The sequence below is a fragment of the Periophthalmus magnuspinnatus genome, chromosome 7, assembly GCF_009829125.3.
Source record: "Periophthalmus magnuspinnatus isolate fPerMag1 chromosome 7, fPerMag1.2.pri, whole genome shotgun sequence".
NCBI lineage: Eukaryota > Metazoa > Chordata > Actinopteri > Gobiiformes > Gobiidae > Periophthalmus > Periophthalmus magnuspinnatus.
Genome location: NC_047132.1, coordinates 15,575,873 through 15,597,569, shown reverse-complemented (window position 1 = coordinate 15,597,569; position 21,697 = coordinate 15,575,873). Strand labels below are relative to the sequence as shown.

General features: G+C 37.2%; 1 protein-coding gene across 4 annotated transcripts; it reads right to left on the bottom strand.

Moving 5' to 3' along the window:
* Positions 1-320: 320 nt before the first annotated feature.
* ccdc30 (coiled-coil domain containing 30) lies at positions 321-20,105 on the bottom strand. 4 transcript variants are annotated; one of them, XM_055222888.1, is made up of 27 exons: positions 19,924-20,105; positions 18,014-18,166; positions 17,119-17,239; positions 15,222-15,412; positions 14,736-14,822; positions 13,294-13,371; positions 12,863-13,019; positions 12,439-12,510; positions 12,194-12,309; positions 12,002-12,117; positions 11,510-11,702; positions 11,340-11,435; positions 10,786-10,914; positions 10,251-10,388; positions 10,003-10,181; positions 9,261-9,516; positions 8,698-8,820; positions 8,213-8,383; positions 6,048-6,257; positions 5,473-5,630; positions 4,584-4,749; positions 4,006-4,127; positions 3,776-3,917; positions 3,163-3,299; positions 2,221-2,338; positions 2,102-2,151; positions 321-1,680 (listed from the first exon to the last, which is right to left on the bottom strand). In XM_055222888.1, the coding sequence occupies exons 1-27, from the start codon at positions 19,936-19,938 to the stop codon at positions 1,494-1,496; spliced, it is 3,681 nt and encodes a 1,226-aa protein (XP_055078863.1). In that variant the 5' UTR covers positions 19,939-20,105; the 3' UTR covers positions 321-1,493. The 4 variants fall into 4 exon arrangements, with proteins under 4 accessions (XP_055078863.1, XP_055078864.1, XP_055078865.1 ...); XM_055222889.1 differs by having other exon boundaries at positions 882-1,680; positions 13,294-13,368; XM_055222890.1 differs by lacking the exon at positions 12,439-12,510 and having other exon boundaries at positions 882-1,680.
* Positions 20,106-21,697: the final 1,592 nt, after the last annotated feature.

Below are 21,697 nucleotides of genomic sequence, written 5' to 3'. Positions count from 1 at the left end.
AATATCCTCATTCTATAACTAATTCCCTTTTTTCATTAAGAAGGTCTTAACTACTGCTTTTTACTATGAATTAAGAATTGTTTTATATAATCCTAATGTTTTCTGCAGACCTTATTAGCTTTTGATAACAGAACACATCTAATTTTAATATAGCAAACATCATACCAGGTTTTAAAAGTGTCAAAGTTGCTGACTCCAAACCCACAGTGAAGTTCTTTGATTGAATCAACAAATGATTTGAAATTTTAAAAATATTTATTTATGAAAATACTTTATTTCCCAAAACATATTTACAAGAATACAGAGTCTGTTACTTGTCTGTCGCATTTAGGCTTCTGTCTTAAGACACAGCAACGAGAAGTACGGTAAATTATTTCAGGCACATTGTACGTATCATTATACCAACTCTTAATACAAAACAAATAGTGGTATAAAACACTTTTGAAGAAATGTGTTGATAATCTGAGCATTTAAAGTACAAGTGCTTTTGCCTCAAGAAAATGTATCATTGCAAATTTGTAAAAAAAAGGAAAAAAAAGATACACTCAGAAGACTACCGCTGATAAAAACCACTGTATAGTACCATGGAACTACACACTGAACAGCCTTTGACAAAAACAAACACCATAATGCAGAATATGACTTCAGTAGTTCTTAGTCACTACATATAATAATTTACTACAACTGTGTGGTTTGGTTATTTTTTATTATAAAGCAGTTTTAGAAATTGTCGTCAAGATTAAAACTTTGATATTTCATCTATTTTAACTGTGGCACATATACTTATACTACCAGAACACCAACAGAACGTTAGAATTTTGTACTGATTGTTTACGATTTGATTTAAAAAAAATAATAAAAAAGTAAAAGGTTGTTGGTTACTAGACCTAATAAAGGATTTTAATTAAATAAACAAACACGTGGACAGTGAGAAAAAGAGGGAGGTAGGTATCACATAGTAGTGTTAGTAATACAGTTGTTATTACTGTGATGTCAGTTGGCTGATCAGTGAATAGTGCATCTCCATATATTCTTGAATCTTTGCACTAAAACAGATTTGACACAAAACCCAATACTTCAGCTGTTTCTAAGACAATTATTATTTTTGCTACATCTCCAAATGTAAACAAATAATAGTAGTACTATAAAAAAGTATAAAGTGCTCGTGTCAAACATCGCAATATTTACACTCTTTTTACAAATAGTTTTACCAAAATTCATTGTACCAAAAGTCCCTAACTGCTAGCGTAAACTAATACATTTTGACTGGCGATGCTTTACATTATTTCCATTTACCATCGAGGCAACAAGTGACAGTCAAAGTGCCTTACAAAATCATGTTTATTCAGTGGGCGATACCTGAGTCGAGACGCATTGAAAGCCTCCACGATTGCTTTTTACGCATTTTTCCCCCATGATTTCTTCTGTCTTGATGGTGGATGCTACAGTTTGTTTAGGTCCCTGCATCAGTTGGGATTGAAACCTTGTTGAGCTCACGTCTTGTCCTGGTTTGGCGGTCCGTCTTCTGGGTCTTTGGCATCAGGGGGAGGAGCCATGGGCGAGGTGAGGTTCAGGTAACTCTGCTCCATGAAGCTGTGGGAGGAGAGGCGCGTCCCGTCCACTTTAACACGACAAAGAGCATCCAAGATATCCAGCTTCTCACGCGGGGCAGAGGAAAAACTAGAGGTAAATTTATTATTAGCAATGTTTGTCAACTTTACACTTATAAATCATGTCATGAGTAGGTCTGGAGGATATGATAAAAATACAAATTCCTGATCCCAATCAGTCGTTTTGCAAATTAATTTCATGAAGATAATGAACTTTTAGTCTGCGGCATTCAACATAAACAATATTCTTCCAAAGTCTGAATGATGTTACAAGCCATTGGCCTCTTGATGAAAAAGTCCGAAGGTGATCATTGACAATTTCAAATGATTGAAAAAAAATATATGTGTACAGTTGTAAATATAGCCTAGTATTCAATTTATTTTAATTGAGATATATTATCCACAAGTAACCAACTGAACAAAAAATGTAGGAAGTAAGAGTGATTTTTAAGACTGCCATTGTTTTCTAGGAGTAATTGCAAAGGTCTTACCTGACAGATGATGTGTGCAGCTCATTAAGACCATCTTGAGGCTGTTTTTTCTGAAAACAGTAAACATACATGATAATGGAGTCTACATTTTTTTTATTTATGTTTGATACTTGCCATACCTCTAGACTGTAGAGGGAGTGTACATTCCTTAGGGCGCGTTCCAAAGAACACACCTGATTGGACAGTTTGAGAGACCGCTCCTGCAGCTGCCGATTCTCAGCCTCCAACACATTTACTCTGAATCAGCACAAAATGGAAAGGGAGAGCAACATCAAAGAGAGAAGGGAAACAAATTCTCAGCACTCACTTGCTTTAATACAAGACTACTCAAGTATGCATGAATCAATCAATATACAAGTCAGAGAAAGGTAATGACGAGGAAGAAACATCAGAAAATGTTTAAAGGGGACATATTATGCAAAATTAACCTTTATGAGTTTGACCTTTTTCTGCTTAAAAAATAACAATCTGTCAGCCCTGCCTTTTTCTGCACTTTTTTCCCTCCCTTCTGTGTCTGAGCCTGGAGCTGGGCGGAGAGCTTGTCTCCACCTGTGCACACCTGGAGCTAATCTGCAATCAGCTGCACCTGGGAAAGATAAGAGGAGCCAGGACCTGACACTCAGCACCAGATCATCTGCATATCTCTATAGTACTCCCTGCTTGGCTCAGTTCATGTTTTTGTGCTTTTTGACTTTGCTAAATTGAATACTTTTGCTTCTCACCAGATTCCACTCCCTGGACCCGCTCAACTCTCCCGTTTCCAATCCCGCTCTTCTCTACTGGTACTGTCCATCCCGTCTCAGACTCTGCTACTCCCACTTTACCCCTGTACCACGGCAAACACACTGCTCTCGACTCACTGATTGATCTACCTTCATTTTGCACTTTGCACTTCTGTAAATAAACACTGTTAAACCTTTCCCCGAGTTCTGTCTTTTTGGTCCCTCCTGTCAGATGTTACAACACATGCGTCTTCTTTAAATGTGCTACGAATTAGAATTTGCATAATGTGTCCTTTTAATCCATGAGGAGAGTACACTGGCCTTCCTATGGTTCCATACTTGTGCTCTATGGTTGAGGCGATCCTCATGCCTTTGCTGCCCATGTCCTCTGCCTCATTGATCCTCTGTAGCAGCTCTCGTCTCTCCTCTAGAAGCTTCTCATTCTCTTGCATCACTGTGTCCGTGCGCTCCTTCTCCTGGACAAACGCGATACAGTCAAATATAAATAAAAAATAAAATACTTTGAGCCCTGTTAGTTAAAACGAAAACAATTAAGATCCAATTACAACAAAAGCATCCCTGTTCTTTTAGCATGTGATTGTGAAGCACCACCAGGGGGCGACAGTGGTTCAGTGGTTAGAATGTTGGTCCCCCAACCCGAAGGTCGGAGTATCGAGTCCCGCTCGGACCAAGTTCTGTCGTTGTGTCCTTAGGCAAGACACTTCACCCACATTGCCTGGTATGAAAGTGGTGTGTGAGCGAATGATAGGTGGTGGTCGGAGGGGCCGATGGCGCAGATTGGCAGCCTCGCTTCCCCTGCCCCAGGGCAGCTGTGGCTACAATAGTAGCTTACCATCACCAAGTGTGGAAATGAATGAATAATGACTATAGTGTAGCACTTTGAGAGGCTTTGAAAAAGCGCATTACAAGTGTAAGCCATTATTATTAGTACCTTGTGGCAGAGGCTGGAGGCAAGCAGCAGGTCGTTCTCCAATTTCTGAATGAGTCGGTCTCTTTGAGCTGTGGCTTTCAGATACACCTGTTTGGCCTGGCGCAGTTTGGTTTTGTGCTGGCTCTGCTTTTCATTGTACTTCCTGGTTCGGACGGAGATAATGTAAGAGTATATCCACTATTTGTATGAATAACAATTATGAATATGATGAAGCCTACAGCCTATATTACCTGACGTATGAGTCCAGCTGGAGGAGGACCTGCTGCAGTTCTGACTGTAGTCGCTCACATTCTGAGTGACTAGATGCCAGCTCGTCTTGCAGCTTGAGAGTTGATTTCTGGTATTTTTTCTCCTTTATAATCAAAATGGCACAAATGTAGCACATGTGTTTATTTTGTGCAAACTATTTGATGGCCCAGTAAGAAACATGTATGATGTTTACAAGAGCACATTTGTTATATGTCTTAATATTGTAAATAGTCTTCATGAAGTTGTGACTATATATCAGTTGGACACCCCGTCCCCTATAGTTATTAAAATAAATCAGTAAAAATAATAGGACATACATAATCATAATCCTTCAGGTTAATTGATAAAATGCACAACTCTGGAAGACTGTATTAATGTAGAATTTGGTGTAATTATTTCATTTGCAAAATACAGATATTTGAGTTTTGAAAATGTGTCTTTTTATTGCTGTCTCATATGTTATTAATGACAAAATTGTTGAGTGAATTTGCAATTTGCACTTGTCTGTTTTTGTAAATTAACTTAATTGTTAGCTGTTGCAGTTGTTATATGTCCTGACCTCCTCCCGGGCCTTGCTCAGCTCGCTCTCTAAAAGGACCAGGCGAGTGTCCAGCTGTTGGCTTCTCAGGCCCAGCTCAGAGTTGGTTCTGTTGAGAGATGCCTCTTTGAGTCTGAGCGCCTTCACCTGCTGCTGCAGCTCCTCCTCCCTCTGTTCCAGCAGCTTCCTGAATCAGTCATGTGGACACAAAAAATGCCAATGGGTTTCAGAATTTAAAAAAATCTTTAAAATATGAAAAATGCAGCCAATTTGTGTACAGGAAAATGTGGTCTTTTTACTACAGATATACCAGTGATTCCTATTAACTGACTAAGACTATTTAGGGCTATTTTTCGCCCCCGCAGACTAAACTGAACAAATAATGAGACAACAAATACAATTTTTTGCTTCTTGTATTATTGTAAAATAAAGTAACTATACTATTCAAGTGAGGATTGCTTAAAGATTAATCAAGGCGAACGGTGGATTTTTTGTCCAAAATTGCCCGTGCCACTGTGAAATCCATTTTTGAATTTCAGTTTCATGTTTATAGACACCATTTTGGGGACTTTTCACCACTGAAAAGATAGAATATTTAATTATGAACAGTGTTCATAACAACAGTGTTCTTTGTTGTAAATGTAGCATCTTTAACAATGCTTTGGAGGAAACATGAAAATATAATAGTCACTCACAATACATATTAATATAGCAAACATGGTACTTTGCCTAGCACTCAAGTTAGGGGGTCCCTGCAGTGTGAGACAAAGCTTTAGAGGCCACTTGAGACAAAAAAAATTGGGAAATACTAACATAGATAATAATTAGAGGCAACATTAACACCACATTACAGTAAAAAGTGGGAATTAAATTTGAAAAAGTATAAAACTAGCGCAAAGTGCCGTGTGACCTGGTGATGTGCTCCTCGTGCTGTTGCGCTCTCAGAGCGGACAGAGCGTCACTCAAATCTCTGCTGTCTCTCTCCAAACGGCTGTTCTCACCAGCCCGAGCCTCCTCCAAACGCAACATGTGCTGAGCTGCTTTCAGCTGCTGCTGCAACTCCACCACCTGGCAAAAAACACATACTCGACACTGCATAACAATTACAATAAACACTATATTGTGGTACTGTTCAACCATATACCGTAAGAGCTGCAACTTTTATTCAAATTTTTTTTCTAAATACCCATTTTTTCATTTAATACAGTAAAATTTGTCTTGTCTCATTACAGATATATTGTAAAAGCAGCTCTTAGGTGCAAAATAAGACCACTCTGTGTAGTCTGCATCTAATTATAAAGCATTTCTATCATCTGCAAACCAAGAACTAAACCTAGTGCGCTGTTGCATGCTAGTTGTTGTTAGCAGTTATGTGAGAGCAAAAATATGCTTTGCCTCTGAGAGTTGTGAAGTAATATATCACGCTACAAAATGGTTTATTGTGACAGCCCTGCATACAGTAACGAGCTACAATGTCTGTCTGACCTTCTTATCAGCAGTGATGAGGCGCACTCTCTCGGCCTGGAGTTCCTCCTGTAGGCTGGTGGTGGCGCTGCGGTTGGAGGTGGAGCGTGCCAGTTCCAGCTCTAACTCTCTGATCTTGTTCTGCTGTCGGCTGTACTCAGAAACCTGGGATTGGACACTCTGCTCCGTGTGGATCAACTTGGTCTGGAGCTGCTTCAACTCTGCACATAGCTGAGAACAGAAATTACATTATAACAGTTTATCTGCCATTTTCTCATGGTTACTTACTTATACTAATTTAGTTAATAAGTGGCAATAACGACAATCTAGATTTTGAGTGAACTGAATAAACCAACTCTATGAACAATGGGCCATTTGAAAAGAAATTACCCTAACTAAAAATGTTAAAAGAAATTTTGGTTTCATTTGGATTGGCCCAATACTTTCAAAGATATTAGGACCTACAGTGGGGCAAAGTATTTAGTGATTTTTAATGAATTAATTGGTAAATTCCTTGGTAAAATAATTTGGTCACCTACAAACAAGCAAGATTTCTGGCTCTCACAGACCTGTAACTTAACTCCTGTTTGAACTCGTTAAAGACACCTGTCCACAACCTCAAACAGTCAGACTCCAAACTCTACTATAGCGAAAACCAAAGAGCTGTCAGAGGATACCAGAAATAAAATTGTAGACCTGCACCAAGCTGGGAAGACTGAATCTGCAATAGGTAAGCAGCTTGATGTGAAGAAATCAACTGTGGGCACAATTATTAGAAAATGGAAGACATACAAGACCACTGATAATCTCCCACGATCTGGGTAAAAACTCAACTTGTTGTGTGTTTGGAGGAGAAAGAATGCTGAGATACATCCAAAGAACACCATACCTACTGTGAAGGATGGTGGGTGGAAACATCATGCTTTGGGACTGTTTTTCTGCAAAGGGACCAGGAAGACTGATCTGTGTGAAGGAAAGAATGAATGGGGCCATATATCGTGAGATCAACAAGGGCACTGAAGGTGAAACGTGGCTGGGTCTTTCAGCATGACAGTGATCCCAAACACACCACCTGGGCAACGAAGGAGTGGCTTTGTAAGAAGCATTTCACGGTCCTGGAGTGGCCTAGCCAATCTCCAGATCTCAACCCCATAGAAAATCTTTGGAGGGAATTGAAAGTCCATGTTGCCAGTGACAGCCCCAAAACATCACTGCTCTAGAGGAATGGACCAAACTGTCAGCAACAGTGTGTGAAAACCTTGTGGAGACTTACAGAAAATGTTTCACCTCTGACATTGCCAACAAAGGGTATATAACAAAGTATTGAGATGAACTTTTGTTATTGGCCAAATACTTATTTTCCACCATAATTTGCAAATAAATTCTTTAAAAATCAGACAATGTAATTTACTGGATTTTTTTTTCTCATTTTGTCTCTCATAGTTGAAGTGAACCTACGATGAAAATTACAGGCCTCTCTCATCTTTTTAAGTGGGAGAACTTGCGCAATTGGTAAAATAAATACTTTTTTGTCCCACTGTACATGATTTTTCCCCATGTGCTCGAGAATTGTCTTTTGCCCCAGATGTATAAGCAGCTCTTGAGGTCAAAGTAAGCTGTGTACTGTATGCTTCAAATTGTAAAGCATTTTATTGTCTGATAACCAAGAAGTGTGCATTAACATGCTAGTTAATGTTGTTAGCTTTACAGCCATGGCAAAACTCCTCACTGTAGTAGTCTGTGAGAGTAGTGAAAGGCTCTTATAAATGCACCGTGAATAATTAGAATTAACTTTGGACCAATGCAAACAAAATGAACTAGTTTTGTTTTTTATGTTTTTAAGATGTTTAGGTCAAAACATCTAAAACTGAAAAAGGCAAATTTTAACACAATGACTCAATTTTTACATGTTTCTTTGACACATATGGTAAAATTAAAGAAATAATAACATCAACTATTATATCCATCCCTCTAGTCTAGAACTATATTTTTATATGGGGGTTAAAAGATGAAAGTTGAAAACATAAAGACCAAAACATAACACTGAATTGAAACCTTTTTATACTCAACGTTTTTTAAAATATAAAGCTTTTTCCAACTTCACAGAGTAACATATCAACCACACCAAACAGCACAGACTTTATTGCACATATAATTCCATAATGACTACTGTTGTAGGCCCTCACCTTGAGTTTCTCCTGCTCCAACAGTGTGTTGTGTTTCTTGATGTCCATGTTCTTCTCCTTCTCGTATCTCAGCTCTCGTTCGGCTGAAGTGAAAAGACTCTGGGCTCTCTGTAAGTCCTGCTTCATCTGCCGGGCCTCCTCTGCCCTTTGGTTCAACACAGAATCCTGGGACTGTGCAAACAAAAACAGAATATATACAGCTAGGTCTGAGCAGTATGACAAAAAAGTAAAAAAAATTTCCTCATATCAATTGTTTTATTTAATTTTATCTTGATAAACAATACAATATCTTTCAATACAAACTTGATCATTGTCATTTAAACAAAAAACTTTTACTGACAGAGGAGGCTTTAGACCTCTTGATTAAAAAGAAGCAAGTTAACCTTTTGACAATTTGAAAGGATAGAATCTTGAGTTTGAGTAAAATTTGATTAAGAAAACAGTCACAGTCACCAAGACGCATTGGTAATAGTCTAAATACTTACCTTAACATGAGCTTGTGCTTCGCCGAGCTGGGCCTGCAGAGCCAGCTGGTGTTGAGAGGACAGTTCTCGCTCTCGGTCCAATTTGGCCTGGACTTGACTCAGCTCCAGCTTCAGATGAAAAATCTGAAGAAACATAAACAGGTTTTAAAAATGTAATATAACTAGTGTTAAAATATTGTCATAGATGTATCCATGAATTTTGTTGCCATAGCAGTTAACAAATAAAAATCAAACATATACATTTTGATTGGTGCAAAGTCATAAACATGAATTGCAGTGTACAACATGTTTGTAGAGGTTTAAACTACAGGGTTAGCAGGTTTTATACATGACACAACTTTGCTATTTTCAGAGAGCTTTATATTCAATAATTGTAACATTTGTGTGGCGTTAATTGTGAGCATTCAAAATGTGATTTTGAATTAATTTAAATTTATCTTGCAGTTGGTCATGTCTAAATAGTGCAAAAAAGAAAAAAAAGGTAAATGATTCAATTGTTTGTTGATATATTTTGAACTGCATGAGAAAAACAAAAAAACTGTTAACTAAAACCATGTGGTCACCTGGTCAGAGCTCTCCTCTCTAGTGCTTCTCACTGGACTGACGCTCTCCTCTGGCAGGACCCTCTGACTTGGACTGGTCAGTGCTTCTTTGCAGGACTCTAGTTGTTCCTTGTGTAACTTGAGCTGTTCGTTCAGATGCTGCACCTCTAGCTGAAGCCTCTCCTTCTCCCCCTCAGAGCTGATCTTCTCCTGGACACTGATGCTCAGTTTGTCCTGGAGCTCGGAGGTCTGCTGCCGTTCCAAGGCCATCTCATCCCTGGAATATCATCAAGTCATGGTGTAGGGAGCAGTACAAAATATATGTTGGCAGATTAGCAGTAAAGTGTATGACATCATGCTGTGGGACAAAGCATTTTAGCTCTCAATATCATAGATGTGGAAATGTGTTCTGAAATGTGATTCTTGTATTAGTTTGTCACTTCATATTTTTTGTCAGTTCTTCTGGAACTTTGAACAGAGTCCAGGTATTAACACAAAAAATTGCAAATCTAATTGCAATCGCAATGCTTGTCAGAAAAATAGCAATTCTATATTTTTTCCAAAACCATTCAGTCCTACATTACAATAAGTATTTTTATTATTTTTATAATTAAGGAAACAAAATGTCAGAAAGCTTAAGCCCTGAACTTAAAAAAAAATGCATGACCCCATATTGATTTAAGTTGATATAACATGTAAGATTTTGCTGCGAGGACTATATGATTAAACACAGATAACAGTACACTGATTTCTCATGTAGTACCTGAGTTTGTTGTAAGCAGACTGCAGACTGTCCACTTCCCCTCTCAGTCGATTGGCTTGTTGCTGTAAGTGCTCCATCTGAATGCTGGTTTCTCTCTGGGCCTCTTTAGTCTTCTCACATTCCTTCACTTGCTCCAGCTCAGTCTGCAGGCGGCTATGGGCACGCTCCAACTGGGCCATCTGAGCACAGGAAAATTAGTTACGTTTTAGTCACATCTTTCTGAGCTAAAATATTCCATATATTCAAACCTTTTCCTCCAGAATAGCCTTCTCTCCTTTGACTTGGGTGAGGCTCTTGATCAGCGTCTTCCCTTGTTGGCACTCGGTCTGCAGACTGTTTACCTCCATCTTCAGCTTCTTCAGCTCTCGTTCAGCAGCTTGGAGAGCCTACAGGCATAGGAGCTAAACTGCAACTTGAAAAGCTCACCATTTAACCAGGAGGTAAATGAATAGCCCCATATTTTAAATTTCTCAATTTTGGCTGGTCTTTTGATGCTGTTTGGCAGATCTTATGCCAAATTGGAGTTAGCAGTGGGGAGGTGAAGTGTCTTGTGTGTGTTTTGAACTGTCTACATTCTGGTATAAAAATGGTACAAAGATGTTTTTCTTTCTGGTATATAGGAACACATAGATTATTATTTTACATTTAGTTCATTTAAATCACAATACTGATTTAAAACTATGTAGAAATGTTGACATTGACCATAACCTGACTCAGATTTAGCTTAATATGCCACTGCTGCCAAATTAAAGAACTGTTAATTTAGTCCTTAGGGAGTTGTACCTCTTTGTCCTTCTTGAGAGCAGTCTGGGCTGCGTTGAGATCCACCTCCAGCTGTTTCCTCCAGTCCTTCTCCTCCGTCAGACGAGCCTCCAGCATAGCCAGTCTCTCCTGACTGCTGTCTCTGAGATGCTAGAAAAAAGTGGGTCAGCAATTTAATAAACCCGTACTTATTTTAAGCAACTACTACTTATTTATTTATAATTAAGGTTTGGAATACTGATGAAAATTATAGCCACACCATGTAACATTTTTGCCAAACAATAGATGTTTTTTTTCATTATTGCACTGCAAAACAGGTGCCCTTACTGTAAGTGGTCGTGCATCTCCACAAACCTGACTCTTACTTGGCCTGGAGGATAGCCTGCTCCTCCGTGGTGTACACTGAGCAGAGCTTGACTAGAATCTGCACCAATGGCCCTTTCAACCACCACCAATCACCAATGCTTGAGCTTGAGATGCAACAACGGCCATAGAATTGTGGTCTCAAGGCCACTTTGAGGTGTAAAATATATATAAAAGAGAACATATTATGAAGTTTAGCAGTAATTTCCTACCAGCTGTAAGTAGGACTCTGTCTTGACCTCTTCTCCATTCTTCAGAGGATGCTCTTGTGCCTCATGCTTCCTTAGTTCAACTTCAAGACTTTTAATCTGCATCACAACAGTTAAAATGTAAATAAATCTAAAACCATAACATTGTTCTGTAATAGATTTAAGTCCCTCACCCTCCTGTGCAACCCCTCCACCTCCCCCTCGTGCCGGTGCCTCTCCTCACGGCTGCTGTTCTGAGTCTCCCCCAGTAAGGCCTCCAGTTCCTCGTTCCTCTCCTCCAACTCCTCCTTCTCCTTCCTCTGTCTCTGTAGCTGCCTTTGGAGATCCTTTAGCTGAACCAGACCGTCCTCCATTGCTGCGTGACACCTGAGACACACACACATACACTAGAGGCTAAAGGGAGCTGACTATATCCCTTGATTATGAAAAAAACTGATTTCAAACAAGCAGAACAAGCAGTGGTTGGTTCAATCCAGCTGTCATTCATTCAGAACCTTATAAATTCTAACCAATATAAAAAGTGGGTGGGAAAGTGTGTGTTTGACCATCACCATATGATTATATGACCAAAATTGCAGATCATCACATGGATCAATTTTATCTCCATATCACCAAAGCCTACTTTCCACCTCTGCAAACATAAAACTGAATAATACTACATTTACCGTTTGTGAATAGGATCACTATCGCTGGTGAATAAGGCAGATTTATTCACTATTTGTTCATCAAAGCCCTGCTCTTCTTCTTTGGAAGAAACATCTGGGTTGCTGTTCATTGAAATCTATGTATGGACAATACAGACAATAAGCAGGTCGAAATAATTAGTCAACATTTTCTCAAACTTTCTTCACGTCTACCTTTTCCATTAGGTTTCTCTTCTCAGCCTCTAAAGCGTGGACTCTGTCTCTAAGAGCTTGGTTCTCAGAATCCAGTTTGTCGTTTTGATCTTTGGCTTTCTGCAGCTTCATCATATCTGAAAAAAATACATATACTTTCATATAATGTAGTAATAAAAACAAGAAATCTCTGGCAAATCTTAAGAAAATTTGCAAAATAATCAAAATAAGCACTATTAATTTCTTCAAACACAAGTCTGTCCCACCATTGCTTTTGAGTTTGTCCACTTCCTTTTTCAGATGTTCTACTTCTTGGACTGCCCCCTCAAGCTCACACCCTGGGATTACAAATAATAATAATTATAATAATTGTATTTATATATATATATATATATATATATATATATATATATATATATATATATATATATATATATAAAAAGCCTTTATGATACCTTTGGGATACACTTTTGACAGGAGATAACACAAAATTAACCAATTGTCAAGTCTCAGATAATAATGGGCATTTCCCAAAAAACGTTGAAAATGGATAATTTTACCAATAAGTGTAAGTGAGACAAATATGCCAAGCGTCATATACAGACCTTATCTAGTGTAGTTTATTTAGCTACAACATACGTCATGTTTTGGTTTGTTTTTCCAATTCCATAAAAAAGAAATCCTTCATACCACTGGACTCTGGGTTGTTGTTTTTGGCTGTGTCCAGTTCATTGGTGAGTCTTCTGATGTCCTGATGCGCCATAGCCAACCTCTGAGACGCCTCCTCCAGGTCCCTCTCGAGCTTCTGCCGCTCAATACGCTCCTGGGTAATCTCCTCAATACGAGCCTAAAGAAAAAACATATCAAACTTAAATAAGGAAAATATACTATAGATAATTTTGTGGATTATCATTAGAAAGATGCATGCAGATTTTCATCTTTGCAGACCTGGGAAAAAAGGTTCCAATATTATTAGTAACACTTTGGCAGTTAAAATAGACATGCTTTAGCTTGTGGCCTGCTAGTACATAAGGTTGTGGTGGTCATGCATGGACAGGTAAGGATTTGACGGTCCCATGATTGGTGTTAGTTGAGTGGAAATAGACTAGATTGGAACGTACAGGAGTGAGATTGTATTTGCTCTGACCAGATCTGCGCAGACCAAACAGCTTCTTCCACGGGCTTTGGGTTGGGCACTGCTAAAATCAAAGATCAATGTGTGCACAAAAACGTATAAGAAGATAAAAAATGCTACAGTGTAATATACATTAAAAATTCACAATAGGGTAAACGTTCACTACATAAATTGCCCGCTGTTATGACAACAGCAGGCACAGTCTGAAGGAAGCATCAAATACAGAGAAGTCATTTCCAACATAGTGAATATATAATATTTTTTAAGCAACAAATTACAGTTTTAAGCTGTTAAATAAACAGATGAACTCTTCATGTATTTGGAAAAAAGCTGTTTATTTGCTCTCATGTTAAAGTTGCCTGGGATCAAGAATACACACTTCTTCAATACTTTACAAAGATGTGAGTCTGGTCATTGATGAATCTCCCAGTGTTTAGATGGGTGTGATTGACAAGTGGATGTATGAAAGTATGGCTATACTTTCATATAATGTTGGAATAAAAACACAAAGTCTCTGGCAAGTCTTTAGTAAATTACGCCAAAAATAGCCAAAATAAGTACAATTCATTTCTTCAAACACAAGTCTGTCCCACCATTAGTTTTGAGTCTGCCCCCTCAAGTACACACTCTGGGATTACAAATAATTTTATATATATATATATATATATATATATATATATATATATATATATATATATATATATATATATATATATATATATATATATATATATATATATATATATATATATATATATATATATATGGAAAATGAACATTTAATCATTAGTTTCATTAAAATGAAGGAAAAAAATGAAACAAAGAAGGATGTCAAACTTTTATGAATAATGGAGGAGAGAAACAGAGAAAAAAGAAATAAAAAAATCACTGGATTTCTGCAGAATGAATGAGCGAAGCACTAAACTCTTGCTAATCTGAGGAGAGAGAAATGTCATTTGTTTGTAAATTATGGCTGAACAATGAGCTCCTTCACTTCACATGTGTCACTGAAATAAAGAAATCTGATTGCATGTTTGGTTCTGGCTAGAGATGCAAAGAAGGGAGTGGGGACCAGATATCCCTCTGCGTAAAAAAGAGAGATATTATTCTAGATTTTCCAGGCAAATGTGATAGTGAACTAAAAATGCTTACATTTTTTGTAATATCAAACATACTAAAGATTGCGTTGGTCCAAGATTTCTCTAAAATAAAGAAATATTGTAACTGAATAATGAAAGAAAATAATTGCATGTGACACATCCACACAATGTTTTTTGAGTTGGAGAAAACTGCATTGGTGATAATCTTCTTCAGTTGCTATAATAACAAACCCAGATGAATAGGAGAACAAAGACACACCTGTGTAATTTGGTATAAATCCATTATTGTTGTGTCCTGGTCTCCATAGTGATGTGTGAATGAGCTCACCTTGGCCATGTTCTCCATTGTCTTCTGCATTTCCTCCTTCTGCATCCACAGCCCTTCGCCCACGGACTGCCTCAAGTGCTCCATCTCCTGGGATCAAACGGTACCATCAAAGCAGTCCAACATTTAAATATCATGTTATTTTAATATAATGTATTAGGTTTTTATATTAACTGATACATACAGCATGCCAAATGTATCTTAAATATATACATTTTAATAATTCTATCTTGCTGTGGCTACTTTTGACCTTTGCTACAATATTGTGGAATTTTAAGGATATTTTCAACCTAATATATCTAGAATTGTCCAGAATCAATCAATATTTGTAAGTCTTCTTTTTTTTTCCAATTCAAGTGAAGCTTATAACCACTGAACTCCAAGGTGCTAAAAAATATAGTATCAGGCATGCTTGAATCTTAAAAAAAAGCCGGTGGACTGTATTATATTATTTTCGTTATCAGACTGTTCTTTAGTACTTGTACTTACCTGTAAATGCATTTCCCTGTATTCGTTGCCCACACTATGTCCCTCCAGCCTCCTCTCAGTCTCCTCTAGTCTCTCCAGCAGTGTGGCCCTCTCCACAAGCAGATATGCCACCAGCTCACTGGGAGTGCTCAACCCGATCTCCCCAAGGTCTTTTTGAGCCAGCATCTCTGCCAGCTCCTTACTCTCCACCTCTGAAGAAAAAATAAGGTGAATTATGAATATTTTTTTAACTTCCTATTTATAAATGTAGTCACATGGAGATTTAGGCCTGTCACAATAACACATTTTGAAGCACGATATATTGTTACAGAGTTATACAGCAATAAACGATAATATTGAAATTATTTTATGTCACTGATACAATAACTATAATACAAGAATAATCCTAGTAAACCATTTTTAATAGGCAGTATCATTGAGGCATGAGCTGCAACAAATAAATAGTAGAATGAACAAATAATTAGCCATACAATTCACTTGTTCAACCTTTTGCAGCTCAAATGTTATTGCATTACAACAAAAATACCCCAAATCTCCAGACTTTTATAAAGGAATTGTACACTCGATAAATATTGAGCCCCATAATATATTGTTCCAGCAATCATATATTAAACGATAAATCGATATAGTAATTATCATGACAAGCCTATGGAGATTTGTTGTCATTTGTTTATTTATTTATAGTTTAAAATGGAATTTAAGGATTCAGTACATCAATACAGTTTATGGAGCCTCAAGAGTCATATCAGGAAGGACATCTAGACTTACATAATGATAAATAAAAGAGTGACTACCACTTTGTAATAACTACACACTTAATAGCCTTCATAAAGCATGAACAAAGTCTGAATTCATAATGAACAAATAGTTTGTTAAGAATGACTCAGGCTTAGTAAGTACTTAATTAGGGGGTTAGGGTTAGTAGTTAAGGTATTAATTAAGTTGTTTTTGAGCCTGAATTATTCTTAAAGAGTTGATATTATGTAAAAGCAACTTTTGGAGCTTTCAGTCATATTATAGTATTGTTCCCTTATCAAAACATGCATCAAACATGCCTGAATAGGTTTTATACACTGCCTGGCCAAAAAAAGTCACCACCTGGATTTAACTAAGCAAATAGGTTGGGGTTGCTGCAGTTGGTCAGGCCTAGGTTCAGCAATGTCTGTGCTCAAAGAATGAGGTCAGCTGACTACCTGAATATACTGAATGACCAGGTTATTCCATGAATGGAATAACCTGGTCATTCAGTATGTCATCCTTGCATGTCTCAGCCTTACAGTTAGCGGTACAAGCGCACTGAAAACTCAGCCCACAAGCCTATGTTACCCATGCTCTCAAATGGCAACTTTCCATAAATATACATGATAAAAAACAATACACACTAGCTTTACAAATTCCATGTGATGTACAGTAGTTTCAATAGCAAAATGCACACCAGTGAGCAAAAGGAGGGGAGACTCATAGCATCAAATACAAAACTGAAACTTATTAAACATTGTTGTTTTCAGCGAATATAGCATTTTCAAAAGGATAAAAGGTAACATGGTGATCTAAATATGCTATGTGTTGGCAATTAAGCAATTAATATCCCACAGAAATTTAATACCCCCTTTATTAAGTTATTAAAATTGTACTTATTATTAATGTTTTTTGGCATTATCGTCCACATGAAAGAGGCTAGATCAGCTGTGGTGAGCATGGAAGACAAGAGTGTCGGGCAACGTTTTTATAAAAGTTCAAAATTACAAACTTGGATAGTTAGAATAACTGAAATAACATTATGTGAGAAGGCTGCTTCATTTCTCCATAACATCAGGCGGGTATACAGAGTTCTGTAATAGGTATGTGAAATATGTCGATGGGAGACAGCCTTGCTCAGTAGATGGACTATATTTACCTTGCTGCTGTCGAATGTGGTGTAGTTCCAGACGCAACTGTTCATTGTCCCTCTCATAGTCTGCAGTGAGGCTTTCTCTCTCCTCCAGCAAGCCACGGATATGAGCCACATAACTCTCAACCTAAAAAAAGATGCACAAAAACATATATTGAAATGATCTGATATTTTGTGTTGTTCTTTACCTTAGTGTATAGGTATATCTCGTTTGTGCTTCTAGCGGCCTCCAGCCACGTTGATTAGACTAAACTGGCATGATTGTTTTGTTGTATAAATACACTATATGTATTGTCATTTGTCAGCTGAGGGCGATACGACACTGCTCTTTGATGATTGTGCACAATTCTATTACTTTGGCTTTAGTGGCATTCAACTACAACTAAAGAATCAATATCTTTACCGTACTGAAATAATACCTTTAGAATCTGATAGATTGATTATATTTATTTTTACATTTCTGGATCTTTATTCCTTTATTCCAAGGAAGGCCTACATATTTTTAAAGATCGGCATTGTCAGGATTTAATATCAACTAACTAGCTAAATTCAGGAAGATTTTGACAAATATTTGGCAATTTCACATTCACTTTGGTCCATTCATTTTGATGCTTAACTGCAGCCTAACAGTGACATTCTACTATCATCTAGGAGATTTTTAAAATTTGATTTTTGTCCCTCTCCAGACATAGAATCAATTTTATTAAATTGAAATTAGCCAGTAAATTGAACTTGTGAAAAAGACTAGTCATGCCACAGTGAGCTAAACATATATAATATAATTTAATATATATAATATAATTATGAGCTGGCTCATATGTGGTACTGTAGTCATATAAGTAACTCTGTAATAGTTGACCTTTTGTGGCACAAAAAGCCCGGAGGAGTTTGAATAATTCACCTCCTCCATCTCGCTGGCCTGCTGCATCCGGAGGCTCTGCAGCTCATCTGTGGCTGACTGGAGTTTGGCCTGACAATCCCGGAGCTGCTGTACCAGGTCATCCTGCACCTGCTCCGGTCTGATCCCCGGAGGAGAGGCCCCCTCCACTGGGATCTGGGGGACAGACAAGTCAATGAGTACAAATATGGGTGAAAGGTGTAAATGCGGGTGTGCAAAATTGATTATTTGTGATTTTTGTGGAGTATTTGGACAAAAAACAGAAAATATTTAGGCACTAGAAAAGATTTGTGTTCCTAAAACTTCTTTGTATCAGTTTAAATATAAGACAAATGTGAAAGACTGTAGAATGACCTATAAAAGTGCAGAAATATCACTTCAGACTTTATACCCTTTGAAAGATTACAACATAAGTTCATGTCATTTTTACATTTTTGATCAGCTCTTTTATTAGCATTTTTTAAATCTTACATCATCACATATATAAAAAAACAATAGTTAGATATATTGCCCACCTGTTCAAAGGTTCCATAAATGCTGCGGGTGCTAAGAGTGAATTTTTCTACTAAGAAATACATGTAATACAGAAATACATGTTGTTGTATGCAACAACATGCATACAAATTGTAATGTATAAAAATAAAATGTATGCAAACATAATCAATTTTGGCCCATAGTTATATTCAGTCAGAATATATATAATGACTATCATAGCCTCGACGGAACATATGGTTTGCCATACACAAATGAACTACCGGTATGTTTTAAATTTCTACTTGATCTTAACCAAACTCCAGATCAATAAAACTGCTCAACATCAAGGTTGTCATCACTGCTGGTATCTGATCCCTTTGCTCGACACATGCAGGAGGCTGAGGACAACAGAGGGGCATGCTAGTACTAAGCACCTGTCACCAGACTCAAGCTGTACAATGGTTGTGTAACATGAGAATGCAGAGAGAGGGCTACTGTGGGAGACCAGCAGACAACACACGTACTATTGTTCACAAGGACAGGATCAGGTCTCTGCTCCAGGTACTTACACATCGGACCAAAAGGGACAAGGCTACTCCGGGATAAATACACTTGACTTTTGATATAGACTATAGACAATTCAATGGGGCTCATAATTGCAATTGAAATTTGCAATTCCTACTTCAAATCATTGGATCAATATGCAATAGTGTAATTTGTTGCCAATAACCAAAGGGCCATATAACCTTATGTTTGTTTGGGTAGAACTACGAACAATACTATAATAACAATATAGACAATTATTTAAATGATTACAAATGGTAAACATAGAGTGCAACTTAACCAAGGGCCAGTAGATTATACTTGGTTTGTTCCTGTTCTAGACTTGGTTTAGTCCTAGTCTAATCCAGGTTAAACGGTGTAATCCAGGTTTAGTTCTGGTCTAATCCAGGTTTAGTTCCAGTTTTGTCTGAATTTTCATGTGTTTTGAAGGGTTTCTACAAATAAGAATGCAGCCTTAATGTGTGCTTTAATTTGCTTGTCTTAAATAGTATGTTGCCAATAAAGTTATTTCAGTCTGTAATCTTGAAGATATTTCAACCTTATATCTCAAAATAACACTCATAGTAAAAAAACAGCCTAATATTTCCCGGAAACTATGCAACACTGTGCCAGACACAAAGCAATTTTAACTAGAGTGCATTACAAAGGGTCAAAAAAAGTTGACACACATTCCTGTGCTGCTTCATCATCTTTGTTTAATAGTTCTCATTAGTGTATTTTTAACCTACTTTTTTATGGCACAAAGAAATGATATTTGAAACTATGGCCACTTCCATAAAACACAAATTTAATCCTTATACTACATAATATAACTTACTATACACAAGCATAATGAGTTTCATGTTATATAGTGTTAATCCAGTAAACTAAAATACCTTTTCAGGATCCATCTGTCACTTTTGAAATGAGAGCTTCATCAGTGGAACAAATGTTTTCTTATTAGGTCTAACTCAGACAGTGGAACCCACATCTCCCCTCCAGCACAATTATGAAAGAACAGGTACTAAATCCTCAGAGTGACTGAATACTGTTCATAGCAACCTCTTCTTTCACTCTCCACTTTAACTCTCCACTGTGAAAAGAAAAAAAGAATACAATCGTCAAGTTCATGCATGCACACAGGTGTTTAAAGATACACATGACCTCAGGGTATGCAAAATGGGAATCTGATAAAATATCATAAAACTGGCATTGCTGAATAGCTCTTTCAGTATTGGTAGTTTGTTTCAACATGCAGTCCATAAATAACTTAAATTGCGGAGTAAGGGTTGCCATGAAAATGAGTCTTAATATTTCAAATGAGTCACATTGGGCTTGAACTGGGATTGGATTATTTTCATAGACTGTATGCAGCCATACAAGTACAGCAAACAAAAAGTATGCTCATTTATGCTGTTATTAAAAGAACATGCAACATAAAAGAACATGCAACATAGTAATATTTATTAAATATACCCTACTGTATGTATTACCATAAGTATTTGTAAATTAACTTCATAACACTGTAATCCTACTACAGCACATGATGCTTTTAACAATAATGACTTAAAAAGCCACATTAACCTACTGTACGAAAGTTAGCTATCACTGAGTATCTCTTATTTATGCTAACCTAAATCTCCTCAAGATATGTATCAACCTTTCTATTACACATTAACTATCAGTCATTACGATTGATGTCATACTTGTTCATGCTTAGTAATTGTTTCAAATGACATCGTGTACGACTTAGCAACCAGACCAAAACATTTCCCAGCTGTACCCCAAAATGTCTGCAGAGGAGGAGCAACTGGGCTTCTTTTTGTGGGACAACAGCTTTGCATTCCTCAAGCATGGAGCTTAGAACCAGGGACGGTACAAGCCCTCTAGTGCCAATACAAAGCTGAAATATATCAATAAGCAGCGACAAATGTCAGTTTTATAGCAAACATCAATGAAAACCAAAGTTAGTTCACAACTTGATAAAGCGCCTCTTCCACGCAGCTAATGCTAGTCGCTAACGGCAATATTCGCTCATGTGTTTTCTAGTTTGGGTTATGCTGCATTCAATAACCTGTTATGTACTTTTTGGAGTGACGTGGGATTATAAATGTTGCTTTAAATCGTGTGTCAAATAGTGAATAGACTGTCTCTGTGTTGAAGATGCACTCACCATTTTAGAAGCGCTAGAAATGCTAACGGACAGGCGCGGTGGAAGGACTTGGCTTCAGCCAGCTCCTAGGCAACGGAGTATACCACTGAGGTAAAAGGGGGTTACATTTTTCAAGATTTACAATTTTAGAAGAAAAAATAATTGTTTTCTAACAAGATATAATTGGCACCATATATACAAGCAAAATGTTTTATTTCAACGACACTATTTTTGAAAGATATGCAGCAGTCTGCAATTACGTTGGTTAATAGTATCCCCAAAACAAACAAATGGTAACTTCCACTTGTAAAGCCCTCATATGGTCCGATTCTACATATGTTATTTGATGATTAATGATGTTTTACAGGACTATGATCAGACCTATGTATGGAATTATTTAACATACACTTATCAATCCATTATTATAATGTTGCTTTCACAAGATAGGAGTGTGAAACTGAATTGCCACTAGGTGACGCAATTTACTAGATTAAATCATCATAGTCCCCAGCCTTTAT